General features: G+C 29.4%; 2 protein-coding genes across 2 annotated transcripts; one reads left to right on the top strand and one right to left on the bottom strand.

The window, feature by feature from the left end:
• Positions 1-6,925: 6,925 nt before the first annotated feature.
• On the top strand, positions 6,926-9,656 carry LOC111027045 (piggyBac transposable element-derived protein 3-like). Its single transcript, XM_022305256.1, has 2 exons — positions 6,926-7,517; positions 7,624-9,656. Exons 1-2 carry the CDS (start codon positions 7,373-7,375, stop codon positions 9,330-9,332), a joined length of 1,854 nt encoding a protein of 617 aa, XP_022160948.1. The 5' UTR covers positions 6,926-7,372; the 3' UTR covers positions 9,333-9,656.
• Positions 9,657-11,306: 1,650 nt separating this feature from the next.
• On the bottom strand, positions 11,307-18,194 carry LOC111027044 (60S ribosomal protein L21). Its single transcript, XM_022305255.1, has 5 exons — positions 18,065-18,194; positions 17,102-17,240; positions 16,884-17,017; positions 12,552-12,681; positions 11,307-11,425 (listed from the first exon to the last, which is right to left on the bottom strand). The coding sequence occupies exons 2-5, from the start codon at positions 17,228-17,230 to the stop codon at positions 11,342-11,344; spliced, it is 477 nt and encodes a 158-aa protein (XP_022160947.1). The 5' UTR covers positions 17,231-17,240; positions 18,065-18,194; the 3' UTR covers positions 11,307-11,341.
• Between the last annotated feature and the right edge of the window lie 562 nt (positions 18,195-18,756).

Here is an 18,756-nt window from a genome sequence, read left to right as displayed (position 1 = left end):
AAACACGCGGTATTATATAATATTGTATATAATACGATGGACCGAGCGCGAGAGAGGGGGCGAAGACGACAACGTCGCAGCGTATTATATTATACGTTTCACAAAGTTTGAGGTCTATATATATATAAGAGTAAGTAGGTAGGTAGTCACTATATAGAGCGTCTTTGAAATAATTTTCGGATATTAAGGTGGGTGCACCATGGAGGGACTGAATTCGTTGGAAGTACGAAATTAAAAAGTGTGCAGTGATTATGAGGTGTGTTTAATAATATACCGGCATGATTGCCGCAGTGAAGCCGTAGGTATGATGACGAACATATTATTATTTTCATCGTCTATTCAAATTTCATACTCGTTTTATGCGAAAAAAATATCTTATTCACTAAGAATCCACATCCTTTTCGGGTGGATTGAGAAGAGATCAGAAATTTTTTTATTTTTTCTCCGTTTTACTTTCTAAGAAATTTGGACCGAAATGCTCCAAATAAAAATCTATAAAAATATTTAACTTTTTTTTATCGAAAGACTAATCTATAGGTTTTGCCGAAATGTTTTTATTTCATTAATTTTAACTTTATAGAGATCTGAATTCTTGGCATCTGGTAATCTATGTCCCATCTGAACACGGTATTTATTGTACTCGTATATTATAATATTTTTAGACTCCGATAAAAGAAGGGATGAATGTATAGATTTTACAATGATGTGTATTTTTTTTGGATGTCTGTGTACATGATAAGTAGACAGTAGTCGAAATAATGCTTAGATTTTTAACTTAAGTATCTTGTTAGATGTGAAAGTGAATCTAGTTGGTGCATTGGGGAGGTCAAAATTTAAAATTCGAAATAGTTTTCATAAGCGATGGGAAAAACAGGAATTTTTACGCAAAAATGGTTTTTGACAACATCGATTTTGGTTTTTAGAGTAACTCTAAACCAAATTACTATATACACATAAAATTTATTACATTTTATACACACAATACATTTTCAAATTTAATATTTTTTACAAAAATAAATTTAACCTACTGTAGTACTAATGCCTAATAGTAAAATAAATTACTTTTATCACAATAATATCATCAAATATACAAAGTTATAGGTATATAGACCGTCTTCGCTCAGAATCGTTTTTGTATAGAATGATTTGATATCATTGAATTCAAATTTAACACCATCCATTACAGCAGTCTTTCTTAAAGTGGTCGATAGTGCCCCCCTGTGGACGTTGGTAGCCTCCAAGGGAGCGATAATGCAATATAAGGCCCAGAGAAATTTTAATTAGTCATTAGTGTAATATCGTGCCGACTGTTGAATGTGACGAAATAAACATTAAAAAATATTATAGTATTTTTTTAATGTTTAATTGTAACTCTCTAACACTATCAGAAGCAGAACACTATTTTATAAAATTTTAAAAAAGGCCTATGGGGAGATCGGACAAACACATCCCCATTGAATGCACCCCTGAGTCTACAGGTGATAAGTTTAGAACATTTTGGGGGCTCTAGAAAATTATTGATTCTCAAGTAGGTGGTAGATGCAATAAGTTTGAGAATCTGTGCATTACAGTGACCCACGTGTAACCTGCTACTGTACAGCAGGGACATCCACTTACCCACTTTTTTATTTCTTATTTCATAATTACCAAGTACTTACATAATATTATAATAATAAATAATAATGATAATTTAGTATGTATATATATTATAAATACTGGGTCCCACTGAGAACTCGTGTGTCCGCCCAGGAGTTCTAAAATACATTATAATTATAGAGGGAGAACTATTTGACAACCGGCAGGTATGATTATACCTACTTAAATATTAAGTTATTTTACAATTACAAAAACTAACAGTACAGTGATGGATTAATAAAAACAGCAAATGAAAATAGTGTGAAATACGAAACGACATATTATTTAGCCTCTGCAGCATCATAAATTAAATATTATTTAGGTATCTATACGATATCGAATAACGAATTTCATAGCAAAGTTGTTCCATAGTAATATGTAAATTAAAAATTGTGAGTCACGCTGCAGCTGCAGATTACCCAGAAATGCTGTTTGTAGTAGGTACTGCGTACGTATGGTTACGGTTATTGGATTCTATTTTTGCCATTTTCCAGAAATGTTCTGGGAAATTCGGTAAATTATCTCTTTCCGAGTACAATCTGCGTTTAATTTGCAATCTGGCATCTGTGTGGTTCCACTGCACACGAAACTTTTTCACGTTTCTCTATTGTAACCAAAAGCGTTTTCCGAATGATCAAAACACACACATCACATTGTGACAAAACCAATAAAGCTCTATAAAGCCCCGCTTGGAATATTAAACCAAAATTCATTCGTTAGTTGAATGTAATCGATGTAACCCGTAGGTGTGCTATGAAATAACCCCTATCCGCTCACCTATTTTGAATTATCATAATAATAATTCTGGCTTACGATATAGGTAGGAACCTACCTTATATATTATTGTCATTTGATTTCATTCAGTACCTACACCATACGTGATACCTATATATAATATTCCTTAATATACGATGATCAATACAAAATACAGCGCCTGTAAATATACACCGTGTGGCATACCGACTGCTGATATGGCGTTTTTATTTCAATTATTTTTCTGATGTTGAGTTCTAAAAATCGGTCCACATTTATATGCTTAATTGGCATTACACGCATGTTGGCTTCATAGTTCATACATTTCGAACAGGTATAATATATTATTATGCTAGATTCCAATTGCTATAAGAAGGGCTGTGAATTTAATGCACTAAAGATCCTTAAAAAATGCATTAAAAATATCAAAAAAATGCAATAAAATATGCCAACAATTATAGTATAAAATTAATTTAAAATGGTTTTTAATTTAATTTTTATATCTATATTAATATAAAGTACAGGACATCCATACATTAGTACATAACATGCATAAAAAAAAAAAAATAATAATGTTCATTGAAATGAATTTTCGAAATTTCCTTAATGCTATTCACCTGAAACATTTTTTAAAAACTTTAGAAATAAATAACTTACAAATAACGTATGTAGTAATCTAACAATAATTGTTAATTGGCAATTATTGCCTTATTTTATCGACGTATATATAGCCTGTGAACCAAAACAAATGTATTTTGTCCATCAATTTACGGAATTTAATTAAAAAGGAAAATATGACCTAAAAATGCATAAAAATGGCCTAAACAAATAACAAAATGTCAAAAAATGCAAAATAAAAGTTGCATAAATTGATTCATAGTTACATAATTCGAATTATGTACTTACAAAGCTACATTTCACAATCACTAAAAAAAAAATGCACTTTCCTAGAAATTCACAACACTAGCTTTATGTAGGTATACTGCGTCAGTTAAACCGTTGAGCTGCGTAAAAATAACAGCAGGTAGCTACACGGAAATTAATCATTTTGTCTTTGCAACGTATTAAGGAAAATTTGAGCTGACCGGTGACCGGTCAATCGATGTTGAACTCACGCACTGTAGCATTCTCTTGGCGGCGCGGCGGTCCATAAATGACACAGGTTTAACGGGTAGATTTAATATTTAAATAAGTATTTTCCTACTCTTATGGGGCGGTAGATCTAAAATATACTATTATTTTTTTTAATAGCTTTTTGTCAGAGACTATTACAGCTCAACAATTTAACACATCTTGAATATTATTATAGAAAATATCCTATTTATAATAAATAATATACTCGAGTGCGGAATACATAAAATAAGAGAGCACGAAACAATCCGAAGTTGTTAAATTTAAAACAATATTTTTTTTTTTTTTTATAATAATTATACAATCTATACTTTATAGCATAATAAGTATAAGTGACAAGTGACAAAACAAAACATGATAAGCGTGATTAAGAAGTCGCCCACTAGTGACTCTTTGCGTGATGGAAGATTTGGGAGGAAAGGAATAGAATTTTTATTTTTTAATTATTATTATTATTTTTTTTTTTTAAAGAGAGAGAGAGAGAGAGTGAGAGGGAGTGATTAAAGATTATAGTAAACGATCTCTGCACCATCTCCTTTTCAGTCGACGGCGAGGATTATCGGGAAGTGTTAAGGTATTTAGGTTCCTAATTAGAGGGTTGATATGGTTTGCCAGACGTGAGAAGAATCGCTTGTAATATATAACCGACTCCTCTTCAATCGTTTTGACATGTAGATCGTTGTGGAGTGTTAAATTAGAAATGTATGGTGGAGCGTTAGTGAGCTGACGTAGAGTGATATTCTGATAAGATTGAATTTTATTAAGATTCGATTTCTTTGCCGCACCCCAAAGTTGTAGACCATAAGTCCAGATTGGTTTTAGAAATGTTTTGTAAATTAGTAGTTTATTTTTTAGGCTTGAACATTTATTTTTTGATAACAAGGTTTTGAGCATACGAGAACGAGAGTTTAGAATTAGTCTTTTGGATCTGATGTGTGGATTCCAAGTCAATCTTTTATCTAAGATAAGGCCTAAATATTTTACTGTATCGGAAGTGGGTATAGGTATGTTATCCAATGAAACTGGAGGACAGAGGCCATGTTTCAGGGTGAAGGTGGTATGTATTGACTTGGCGTGATTCAGTTTTATTCTCCACTTGGTGTACCAAGATGAAATAAGATTAAGATGAGTTTGTAAATTACCAGAGGCTATTAGGGGATTTTCGTGAATTGAAATTAAAGCTTTGTCATCAGCGTAATCAGCAACAATGGTGTTTTCAGTGACGGGTTGATCAGAGGCATAGATGTTAAACAATAATGGAGATAGGATACCACCTTGGGGTACTCCTGCATTTATCATAGCCATTTGTGAAGTACATGTTCCAATGCGAATTTGAAAGTATCGATCGGTGAGGTAGGATTTAGTTAGGAGAAACAGGGAAGGTGGAAGAAAATTGCGAAGTTTATAAAGTAAGCCATCGTGCCATACCCGATCGAATGCCTTAAAACAATATAAAATAAAAACCGACAACGCGTTTATACATTAATAATGAAAAAAGGAATACCTACATCATAATTGGTAGATAATAAGTTTAAATGTATAGGCGTATGGCAATAACTAATATTAAAAACATTATAAGTAAGTACCAAAGTTTTCCATAGCAATAGATGTGATCTGTGTCCAGTGGTGGTCAATTCCCCTCCTGGGGGTCAATGAATATTTAAAATACTATGCAATGCATGTAAGTTAAAAGTTATTTAAGAATATTATATTTATATAATTTATTTGATAAAAGTTTAGTTTTCTAAACAGTGGTTAAATCAAAATCCTGGGGATTTTTGTTTTATAATAATTTATATAATATTACATATTTTTTTATAAATTATGTTCTATACAGAACTTAATAATTAAGCTTTATTATTTTTTGGATAGATGAAACGAATAATTCTCATAACACGTGTGGCTGGGGCCGCTGGGGGTTGACTTTGACTGGACGTCTTGTAAAGGCCTCCTCCTCCCGAAATGTTCCAATCAAATCCTATTAGTAAAAATATATGTTCGTAGGTATGATTTTCAAAAAATAAAAAGTACCACTTATACCAACTATCAGTAAGTATAATTTGTCAATATCTACCAATCAGATAACAAAAGTAAAAAATCATACCCGAAATCTCATGAGATTAGATGCAAATATTTTTAGTAATGTATTGTATAATATATAGGTATTAGGTACATACAGTTAAAAATAAAAATTTGGAATTTTCACCTAAATTAAGATGAGTAAGGTACTTTTTACTTTTTATAATATTATGAAAATATAAGATTGATATTTTTAGTCAATATAAAAACATATACCTATAACTCTTCTCTGTTGGTGTAGAAAGGAATGATAAATAGATACTCTAAATGCCCAATAAGGTATAACTGTCGGCAAATTAATATTAAAATTAAATACTTTGAATTTCAAATAAATAAATTAAATATCAACTGTAACACATTTAATATGCTAATACGGCCCGAATTATGTATGTATCGTGACCAAAATAGAATATTATCATACAAATTGTCCCCATAGTAAGAAATAAGGAAAAAATCCCACAATCTAAGCTTATCCTAATTACTCACTCAGCCGGAAGTCTGAACAAAGGATATTACAGCTCTATACCGGATAAAACTTAATATACTCAATTAAAACCACTTAACCCCTACCCGCATTCGTAAGTCTAGGGATTTTGTGTTTATCACGTTCACCAAATTATAAATCGAAAATCCACGAACGCAATGACTTTATCCCGAAATTTGCATAACTACGTTGTCAACATTCCATGTGAAAATTGTAATCACGGAAACTCGTGTCTTCTCGGTTACAGATCGAAGTGTTACTAAGACAGTTAGTATTTTCGCAATACCTACGAAATAGGTGGGAATACATTTATTACGATGGCACATATATTATGGGCAAGTAACTGTCTAAACATAAATATACAATTGTATATATGTTTATAACGTGGTTAAGCTGTATAATTATCCTTTAAAAGCTATAAGTAATAACTCAAAGGTGACTCATTTTTAACAAATATAAAACAAGTACCTACAGCAAATAATCAAAAATCGCGAGGGATTCAGATTTTGGTAATAACACTATAAATATATAAATATATTACTTGTAATAAAATTGTTGTCAGTAGTTAACATTCACTTAACAATATGTTAAATTCAATAAATATACAACCTTTAGTTTAAATTCCATTGTTATTTATTTTTAAGTTTTTTGAAGATTAAAAAAATAAAAATAAAATATTAAGCATATTTTTATTTGTTTCAGGTTTTCAAAACTTTAAGTGTAGGTACCAATCTTATTGTAGCTAAATTAGTTTTAAGTGGCACTGTTGCTTGCTCATTTATCAGACACGAAATAACAAGAAAATTGACTTAAAACTTCGTTTTACTCGCAACTTATTTAACCCTTTCCGTCACCCTGTCCTCTATAGAGGACACTTGATTTCCATAAGCTTTATAGACAAATATGATATGGAACTGTGTTCAGTCATAGTGTACTCTCTAGAGGACAAGTATATATTTCTTATTTGCCCGGTTGCTTCGCCTATTATTATCTTCATTATCTGAATTTTTAGTATTAATCTGCGTTATTCCTGGACAAGTAAACATGCTATTATTATACATTTTTGTTTTGTCATTTATCCTAATCGTTATCGCTTTTTAGTATTGTTGATTATTTTTATAAATAATATATGTATTTCTGAATTCAATCTATGCGTTAGATATTAAAAATTTTTATTCGATCGAACGTTATCGTGCGTTATGTACGTGTACTCCGTAAAGGACATTGTGACGCTCCGGTAACTCCGATAACTGTTTTATATTTTTTTAAAGTTGTATAAATATAATAAATATGATTCGTCAAGATCGCCTTAAATTATTAGACGATGATATTTTAAATATACTTGAAAATGGAGATGACTCCGACATCGAGGAATTTGCTAACGACGATGATTTGGGAAATAATTATTGTCACGAGGATTTAAAATTACTTGAAGGTAATTTATATTTTATACTAAATTATGTTACTTTTTACTACATTCTGTAATATTTTATTTCATACAATTTTCAATTTTAATACTTATGGTTTCTTTTTATTGTCAGACTTTTTAACTAATAATGAAGATTTTGATGATATGGGTGAAAATATTGAAGTCGAAATCGACGAAAACGCAGTTGAAGAAAATATAGTAGATAATATTCAAAATGTTGTTCCTACTTCCTCCGTGTCATCTAGCGACTATTTCACCCAACAAGATTTGACTGACAAAAAAAATGTTACTTGGATTCGTGGTGAATACATAACTCTACCTTTTGATATTTTTGAACCACATCTAAATATAACTTTCGACTTGTCTTCTCCACTTCAATTGTTCAGTAATTATTTTTCAGACGAATTATTAGAAACCGCTGTTTTTAACACAAATTTATACGCTGTTCGTAATAATGTACCAAACTTTCCTCCTACTACAGTAGCAGAATTGAAAACGTTTATAGGCATAAATATTTTGATGGGAAATCTTGGTTTACCACGAGTGCGTATGTACTGGGAGCCAAAATTCGCCGTCCCATTAATTTCGGAAAATATGACTTCAAATAGATTTTTTAAATTGAGAAATAATTTACATTTTATAATCGATAAAGACCCGAATACTAATGATAGATTTTGGAAGGTGAGGCCTTTATATGAAGCTATACGAAAATATTGTACTAGTTTACAGCTAGAATCAACATTCAGTGTTGATGAACAAATGGTCCCTTTTAAGGGACAATTAAATGTAAAACAATATATTAAAAACAAACCAACCAAATGGGGCGTAAAATTATTTTGTTTATGTGGAATATCAGGAATGATTTATGATTTTATAATTTATCAAGGATCTACCACGGAAATTAGGCCAGAATATTCTCAATTTGGACAAAGTGCATCTTTAGTAATGCAGTTATCCGAAAGAATTAATGTGCCCAACTGTACATTATTTTTCGATAACTATTTCAGTACATTTTGGCTGTTTGAATGGTTGAAAAATCGAAATATTTATGCTGCCGGTACAATTAGAGTTGATAGGTTTATGAAACCCCCATTTACTACCGATAAAGAAATTAAAAAACACCACAGTAGAGGCTACATGGAAAATTTAATTTGTAATACGTCTGGAGTGGTGTTAACAAAATGGTATGATAATTCAAGTGTAGTTCTGGCTTCAAATTTTTGTGGTATAGGACAAGTTGACCAATGTCGACGTTATGACAAAAAAAATAAAAAATATGTAGACGTTCAAAGACCGGAAGTTGTAGCCCGTTATAATGAAGGAATGGGTGGAGTAGACAAATGTGATCACTTAATATCGTTGTACAGAATTTTTATAAGGTCAAAAAAGTGGACTTTACGCCTCATAACTCATGGAATTGATATAGCTGCAGTGAATTCATGGATTGAGTATAAAAAAGAAGCAAAATCTTTAGGACTTCACGAAAAAAAAATCCTAGATCTTATACACTTTAGACAGTACTTGGCTGAAGCGTTAATTTTATCAGGTAAACCTGTTACAAAAAAAAGAGGTCGTCCTGGTAATAGTTCGTCCACATCTATTTCACCTACATCAACACCAAAAACTAAACAGCAACGACCAATTAATGATGTGCGATTTGATGATATAGGACATACACCAGTATTCCTGGATAAGAAAGAGGCTGGAAGATGTAAGAATTTTGGTTGTAAATCTAAAACGTATGTAAGCTGTAAAAAATGTAGTGTCAACTTATGTATAGCACGTAAGCAAAATTGTTTTGAATCATTTCATTCTAAATAAAAAATAGTTTTAAATATAATTTTGACTTTAAACCATGTAATGTTTTAATTTTAAACTTTTATTTTAATTCCATAGATTATTATTTAATAATTTGATAAATGTTTCTTAATAAAGCATATCTAAATTCATAAGAATCCAAATGATGTAGTATTTTTTGTATTATTTAACATAGATACCTTTACGTCATCTTGTCCTGTTGAGAGGACACATTATATCTCAGGATCAGCCTGTCCAAACAATTTGGGACCAACTTTAAAAAACTTTTAAAATTAAGCTTAATTCAAATTAGTTGAAAAAAAAATTTTTTTTCTTTAAATATAAATATATGACGGAAAGGGTTAAGCCATATTGTGTTTGTTAACCCACTTATACTCTTTTATGACACAATTTTATTTCTTAGCGCTAGTCTGATTAACTTGCAGCACATCATTAATAAATATGGAATTTCTTTGGCAACAATAAACGACAATCTAATTAAGTTGTTCGTCAACTAACTATAAAACAATTGAGGTTTTCATCAAATGTTTTAACATAAGTAGTGCACTTGTAATATGAATAAAATTACATAATAAATATTAAATACCCACTCAATAAAATATTTCATGCAAAAGTCACCATTAGTTTCATAACAGTTGTTCTTTCATTAAAATTATTTTAAACTTTCATAGATCAAAATAAACGATTGCCTCGAAGACTAATCAAAAAAATAATTATAATTTAAGGACTCAAACAATTATAACCTATTAACATTTAAGTTTTCGTTCGATAACACACTCTTTTCTTTGACAAACTAATAACAAATCAAACGCTGATAAGAGTAACATTATTTTTACTTTTCTATTCTGTAAACAGTTAAGTGTAAAAAAATGAAAAATGTAATAAATTACTTACAACTGATATTGATCATTCGTTGGTATAGTATATTTACAATTTTCAATTAGGTACTCAATTATTACGTTAAAGCCATATAAAAAAAAAAAACAAAAGCATTTCTAACGAACGTAACTCATACATTTCAAATTTCCAACCACTAATCGTATCAAATTAGATGGTATATACTATATTTCAATTAAAGGTAACTGTTACACAAAGCAAACTTTTCGATATTAAAATTTCTGCCGATTTTACATGGATATGCGAAAACACTTATCTCCGAAAACAATGTATGGATAAAACTTGAACTATTCGGTCTTCTGACACACTGTTATTGGAATCTAAAAAGTTTATAGATGCGTGTTCTTTCTATCGATCTTTATCATCTATCCAGACACTATTTCTTCTATATACTGAAGAATTCAAGAATGAAGATAGATGTTACTACATACATTAGCGTTATTTAATACCGTCCAACCACGTTGATGGCCAAATGTCAACATACATTTACTAATAATGTTGATAACAAACAGCTTTAAATTATAAAACTTACCAATGACGAGTTAAATTGTAATCTGGGATCTAACCACAAAACAGACGGTCTCTAAACGGAATAATTAAACTGCGACCGCACAAAAACGAACATACACTTAGTTATATGTAATGCATGAGAATAGTATAAAAAAAAAATTACACGAAATGATTAAAACGCGTAAAATCCTAAATAGATTTTATCAGCGAACGCGTATAGTATAAAAAGCAAGAAATATTGTGCAACTTAAGTGCACGTCTGCGCCGCCATGCAACGATATGTTTGTAAAGAAACCTGCATAATAGCGCATAGTTCGCCATACACACAAATCTCGACACTTATACACGATAACGAGGGAAATCTCGGTTTGTAGGGAAACAGGTAAAGGATTTAACTACAGGGATTTAAGTTGAATGGAGCCGAGGGCGGCTTACTGGTGCTTTTCAATGCCGGAATCCTTTCAGATGGTTTCAAGAGAAGAGGATTTGTTTACATGGACCAACGAAACATTATTAATAAGAAGTGTCAAACAAGAATTTAATAATAATAATAAAAAAAAAACGATAAAATGTGTTTAAATCGACATTTATATTTAAAACAGCAATTAAGCAATGAATTCATAAGGTAGAGGAGCTAAACTGATTGGATCCGTTCCTCTTACTATGTGACCTGGTCGGGGTCCTTGAGGCTGAAAACAAATTAAATACATCATCAAAACGATATTTAAATAAAATGTTAATATGCTTACAAACATTTAAATGGTATACTTTAACTTTGCGGTAATTTGTATAAGTAATCATTAGAAACAGAAAAAATACATTTTTATTCTATTGATTATAGTGTTACATTTACTAATATTACTTAGTACCCTACCAATTACATCCGTATCTTTTTATCTATACAATATTGCAGTGTAACTTCTTTTACTCACGGAACCTTTGCAAGAACTTGAACATTTTGCAGAATTTCCATTTTTTTTCATTTTAATATTATACCAAATATTTTACCATAAAATAAGGAATCAACCTAGCAAGAGGAGCTATTCTAAGTTCGAATTATAATTCAAATCAAATATTACTGATCAATTTATATTTCCTCAAATTTCTCAACGAACACCATTTGAGAAACACTGCAGTGAATAGCTTCACAGAAAAAATAAGATGAAATCAATTTAAACTCATTGCTTTTGAAACTATTAATCTATAATAAAAATCTATAGCATTAACGTGGGTAAAATATTTATAGGCAAATATACTCTCAGCAATAATCCTACAATTGTTAGCTACTTATAGTGCCTATATAATTAATTTAAATAAATATTTTGATTTATAACTTCTACCTTTCATAAATGTTACAAAAGTAACTTTGAACTTTTCAAGGCTTATAGACCTAATAAAATGTTGGATATAAATTTAAAAAACTGAGATGAAAATGTTGGTTTTACATTTTTTTCCTGATAAAAATGTTACTTAAATGATGCATAGTACTACATTTTAGAAATTGGTTTATTGTGAATAATTTCTCTTTACCAAGAAAAATCTTTTTTTAGTTGTTACCTACTTACTTCTCCTATTTTCTAAAATATAAATTTTGCATTTCTTTCAATTTACAATTATATCAAGCTAAAAACCATAAACAATGTTCAGTTCAATAAAATGGCCTTAGAAACTATTTGAGTACATAATATATGGCAAAATTATAATAAAAAAAATACAAATACAAGAAATAGGTTAAAACCAAGGCATGTTCATTCCTATTTTCCAAATCTAAAAATGTATGTGCAATATAAAAACAATATTAAATCTTAAACTCACTTTGCGTTTAAGGCACACTCTGATTCCCTTCTTTTTAGCATCAGCAACTTTATCTTCATTTTCTTTTACGCGCTTCAAGAAATCATCTCGACATTTGGATGGGTTAACATGTTCAATACGGATGTTAATTCTAAAAAATTAAACAAATATATTTAATAATTGAGTATATAAAAATTAATTTATGATACAACATATTTATTTCAAGAAATGTATAGATTCAAATATATATTAAGTAACACTAACATGTATTAATCAATTTGTATAACATTTTGTTGGGTTAGATTAACATTAAAAGTATAACATTTTAAATTTAAAATAATATTTTGTAAATCAAACTAAATAAACCATCATATATAAAATATATAAGACAACATATTTTTTTATTTTATAAACCCTTTAAGGAGTGAATTAAGAATATACGGAGTATCTACTCAGAGAACCAATGAAGAATGGAAAATTTTAAAAATATACATTCATTTTTGAGTAATGACAATAAAAACATACAAAAAGTGTGTAAAATAAATATGTTGGTCAATACAATAAAACTATATAAAATAAAGAAAAAATATTGGTGGTAAAACATATATAAATGCCAATGCCCCCCTCCCCCAGGTAATCATTTATAAAAATGTACACATACATATCATAGCTAGTCTAAAGTTTAAGATAGTATACTAAAATATACCTTCAGTGTCAATAATTAATTATTATACATTACAAAATAACAGGCTAATATATTTTGTAATCCACAAACACATGTTATGTTACAAATTTTTAGTTTATCAAAATTTAACATACAAAAATGTTCAGATTAAACCTTCAACATGACATTCAGTCTGGGGCGGTATATAATCATCATAACAATGAATACATTAGAAGCACTCAATGGACACATTTTAATCACATTCAACTTACAATATAACACTTAGTTTAGGGTGGTAGAAACAACAATATGATAGGAAAAATATATTTAATATATATTAATTTTATATTTTAATACATTACTTAAAATAAAAATAAAACATCAATTTTATTATTACTCAGATCAAACCTTCAACATGACTTCTTTCAGTCTGGGGCGGTATAAAATCATCATATTATGGCATTTAAATGCATTCAATTTAAATTTATATTTCATCTATACCAATATTATAATATTTTTGTTGCTATTATATAATTGAAAATTACAATATCTTGGATTGACAAATATTCAGATCAAACCTTCAACATGATATTCAGTCTGGGGCGGTATAATGTCATCACTATTTTTTCAATGTTAGATCCTACTTCTTCCAAAATTGAAAAACAATAGGTAACTCATTTAATATTATAGATAATTTTCAATGTTAATGTTCAAATAATGTCAAGTTTACCCAGGTAATTAATGCTAACAGTATCCAAGCAAAATTTGGACACTATAAATTAATATAAAACTGCAATTCTTAATGTTGTAGTGTTATACTTAAATGTGATCTCCATTACTTATTAACTAATTACAGTAGTCTCGCTAATCCGGACTAGATGGGACCGGACTTTAGGCGGATTAAAGGGAATGACGGTTTTTTTAAACTTACTAATAAATATAAACAAAAAACACCTTAGGTATTTATACAAATTCAAAATGTATTGATTCACAATTTTACATTACACATTATTATTGTTATTATTACAATAATATCTTAACCATGGATATTCCTGAATGTATACATTATACATGAGTACTAAAGTACGAAATAAAAATTGTCCGGATTAGGGAGACTCTACTGTATATTCTTATTGTTTAACAGGCAACAACTCAATAATATATGAACCATTATTGACTAACCTTGATAAAACTAACTTATTATTAAATATAATATACTGTGGAACGTAGAATCACATAATACATTGCCAAATGGTAATATAATATTTTGTACAATTAACTTATATAGTTAACTTATTAACACCTAAAAATAAATATCACAATATTGATAGCTACTCATATCAAACCTTCAACATAATATTCAGTCTGGGGCGTTATAATGTCATCATGTTACATACTTATACTTAAGATGATGTGTGACTCACATGTATTGCCTTAAAATTATTCCATAATATACAAAAAGTAACAATATTTTCTGTTTTGTAGGAAATGTTATTTTCTTTAATATTTGAATTTTGAAAAGAGTATAAGTGTTTAGAATATTACAATTTAAAAGTACTAGTGACTCGCTTCAAAGTTAAAATATTGAAAACTTTTCAACAAACCATGGGAAAAGTTGTTACCTCTAAATTTAATAATGTATTTGGTATTTACACTTTTGTTAGATGGCAACAACACACACGAGAGGTTAGAAATTCTCTGAATAATGTATAAATTAGGTTAACGTAAGATTTATTAACTATTTTAAAATATTGAACATCACTGTACATTTTGTAAAATTATTCAGGTTATGTTTTTAAATACAAGTGGAAAACTTAAATAATAATGAACATTCAGATCAAACCTTCAACATGAGATTCAGACTGGGGCGGTATGATGTCATCATAATTAGTTCAATATTTAATATATTTTCTATAACTGTAGATAGTTGGGATTATTTTTTACATAATCAGAAAACGTTCAGCACTTTACATGGCTCAGATAGATTTTATGCTAATAGGTATATTAAAGAATTTTAAAAAGATAATAAACAAAAATCTTGAATTTTATTATTATTCAGATCAAACCTTCAACATGACTTTCAGTCTGGGGCGGTATAAGGTCATCATATTACATTGTATACATGTATATTTTTAATCTTAATCACAAGGAAATCCACAACGTAGACTCAAAAGGAAATGGTATCGCGACAATTTAAATTAAATATCCCTCTCCTTATTACCCTAAACATCGTGTCAAGTAAGTGCCACTATTGGGTGGCTTCTAATTCAGGCAATCCATGTCTTACCAACTCTATCCAACTCGTACAAAATGTATAGATTGTGTATGTGCACTTGTAAAATAAAATAAAAAATCTTAATCACATATAAGTTTTGTTTTATTAACACACACATTATAATTTAGTGACAGTTATATTTTTTAGAGAAATATTCAGATCAAACCTTCAACAAGAGATTCAGTCTGGGGCGGTATAAATTCATCATATTAAATTTTTAATTTTTTAATAATACTTGTAAGCTTTATTTCATAAGCACATACCTAATCTTTGTGTTTATGATTCTTTATTAACATTTATAATTTTTAGAGGAAAAATTAATTGACTTTCAGATCAAACCTTCAGCATTGAAATTCAGACTGGGGCGGTATAATGTCATCATAAAACATTCGGAATTTTACATGGTCCTCTATTTTTCAAACATATGTCTCTTAATACGTATATAGATTATTTAAAATAGATAATATACAAAAATCTTGAATTTTATGACTACTCAGATCAAACCTTCAACAAGAGATTCAGTCTGGGGCGGTATAGAATCATCATATTAGATTTGTATACGTATTTTGTAATATTAATTATAAGCATTACTTATAAACACATAAATTATCCTTGAACTAAACATTTTTTACAATTGTTCATAATTTTTAGAGAAAAACTTAAAATTGACTTTCAGATCAAACCTTCAGCATGAGTCTCAGACTGGGGCGGTATAATGTCATCATAAAACATTCAACACATTAGATATTTCTCAATGAATTAAATAGATTTTATCGTAATATATAGATTATTCAAAATAGATAATAAACAAAAATCTTTATCATACAATTACTCAGATCAAACCTTCAACATGAGATTCTGTCTGGGGCGGTATAAGGTCATCATATTAAATCTGTATCTTAATTATAATAAGCTTTGTTTAATAACACGTCATATATTTTAAATTAGTTAAGTACTTATAATTTATAGAGAAAAATATTCAGATCAAACCTTCAACATGAGATTCAGTCTGGGGCGGTATAAATTCATCATATTATATTTATATAACCATATGCACAATCCAGATATTTAAGATTCTTTATGAACAGTTATAATTTTTAGAGAAACTTAAACTTAAATTGACATTCAGATCAAACCTTCAGCATGAGTTTCAGACTGGGGCGGTATAATGTCATCATGAAATAATTTAATTAAAAAGGTTACAGCATTTAAAAAGTTCAAATTATATTAAATATAGCATTGATTAAGAAGTGTAAATCAAATCTTTGATTCATAAATACAAAATGCCATAGCGGTTAGACAGATTTGTTTGTAATTACTTAGAACTATAAATTTAGTTAACATTATTATTAAACAAATACATTTGTGTTCATAAAATTTAAGACGTTCCTAAACTTAAAAAATTATTATTTACCTCTTTGCAATAATACGGTTGCGGACTCTTTTATTGACAATTACTCCAAGAGCGTGTTTGGATACATTGAATACTCGTCCAGTTTTACCGTGATAGACTTTGTAAGGCATACCCTTTTGTACAGCTCCATTTCCCTAAAAATTTAACATTTTCATTAAAACAGAACATAACAATTTTAATTATTCTAAATACCTATTATAATTCAATATATTATTTACCTTGATATCAACTCGATCGCCAACCTTATACACTTTCATGTATGTTGACAAAGGAATGACTCCATGCCTACGGAATCTTCTGGAAAACAAGTCCCTAGTTCCGTGCCTATAACCCTTAGAGTTGGTCATATTTGATTATCTGAAACGAAAAAAAATATGTAGAGGATCTATCAATCTAATTAAGGATTTTAAATATAAGCTAAGAAAAACATGTCAGTACATCAAATGTTAATTTGAATTCTATATACCTAGTAACATTAATTACTTAAATAACACAAAAATATACATACATCAAATGATTAAACTATTTAATAACTCAAATTACATTATTTTATTTAACATAACAGAAGAATGCTCAGACCAAACCTTCAACATAATATTCAGTCTGGGGCGGTATAATGTCATCAGTGCATTTTGAAAATAGATAATTATTAAGCAAGGCATCAAAAAGGGCAAGATTAAAATCAAGCAAAACGATTGTGAGGAGTAAATTTAACACAAATCATCATGTACATGTAGAAAGACATTTCAATTGTAATGATTGAGAGTTTCGGTCAACTTGCGCATGGACATGCACACAGTACGGACCCTAGTAATAGTCAATGGCATTGACATGGCGATTTGGACTTAATGCCATCGCCGTCGCAGGATCGTCGACGGTTGATTTGTTCGACCTGGTCATGCCGATTGCAATACCCAGACATTCGATTTACGAACGTAAAACGTACAGTGGCACATCGACTTCCAGTTCTGTACCGTCTGGGTGGTGGTTTGATCAATCAAGAGAAAAAGATGGTAGATCCATAACGAAATGGAGATCCAACGTAATATACTTGGATTTTGGGTACGAAGTATCCGAGATAATTAAGGACCCGAAACAAGAATAAACACCAAAACGATGCAACACTTATGGTAAATAATATTGTTCTTTTAATCCGAACGATATAAATAAGTTGTACTTACTTTAGGTTACGGTTTTAAAAAAAAAACGTCCTAAGACAGGAAACACTCGGACAAAACGTGTACGTGAAAGTAAAAGAACCGAACAGTGGAAGATTTCTTTCAGGTTATGTTATTAATTATTATTTGTTGTTTCTTATTCGTCGGAACAACCACGGTGATGAAACCATGGAACAATATATTTCGTCATGGAAGATGGAAGATGGAACATAGAACCATTTCTTGACCATTTTTCATTATCAGAAACATACGATATCGTGATGGATGATAACAATGATTAACAGTGGGTCGTTATAAATACTACCTATTACGGCACCATAATATTGTTATCATTATGTAGTTCGGGCATCAGGTACTTCTCCCGAAATTTCATGGAAAAAAAAAAAAAAAAAAATTAAAAAAAAACCAGCAAATCTCAAACAATTGTACCAACATAGAATCCAAAATTCCCTACAAATTATACGAATGGATATACCAACATAAAAAATTAATTTATATATTTTATGAAAAAATGTATTTTTATGTTCAAAAATTATCGTATAATAATTATGGTGCTGTTCAAATATTATTGTATACCTCCAGATCAGTATTGAGTATTTGAGATGTATTTTTGGATTAGGCAATAGACGTGGGACGTGTGTGAATAAAAAAAAATTGATATGTTAGTTTGGTTACAAGGCTGGGCAAGTTAATGT

This window comes from Myzus persicae, unplaced genomic scaffold (genome assembly GCF_001856785.1).
Source record: "Myzus persicae strain clone G006 unplaced genomic scaffold, MPER_G0061.0, whole genome shotgun sequence".
NCBI lineage: Eukaryota > Metazoa > Arthropoda > Insecta > Hemiptera > Aphididae > Myzus > Myzus persicae.
The sequence above is the reverse complement of the archived record's forward strand: the minus strand, read 5'-3'. Positions and strand labels throughout refer to the sequence as shown.

What these genes read in the sequence shown, in the direction of transcription:
- LOC111027044 (XM_022305255.1), bottom strand. Translation starts at nt 17,230, where the DNA reads ATGACCAACTCTAAGGGTTATAGGCACGGAACTAGGGACTTGTTTTCC. An exon ending in AACCGTATTATTGCAAAGAG is followed by an intron (nt 12,682 to 16,883) that starts GTAAATAATAAT and finishes TTAATTTTTTAG; the next exon opens with AATTAACATCCGTATTGAAC. An exon ending in GAGTGTGCCTTAAACGCAAA is followed by an intron (nt 11,426 to 12,551) that starts GTGAGTTTAAGA and finishes ATTTGTTTTCAG; the next exon opens with CCTCAAGGACCCCGACCAGG.
- LOC111027045 (XM_022305256.1), top strand. Translation starts at nt 7,373, where the DNA reads ATGATTCGTCAAGATCGCCTTAAATTATTAGACGATGATATTTTAAAT. An exon ending in GGATTTAAAATTACTTGAAG is followed by an intron (nt 7,518 to 7,623) that starts GTAATTTATATT and finishes TTTTATTGTCAG; the next exon opens with ACTTTTTAACTAATAATGAA.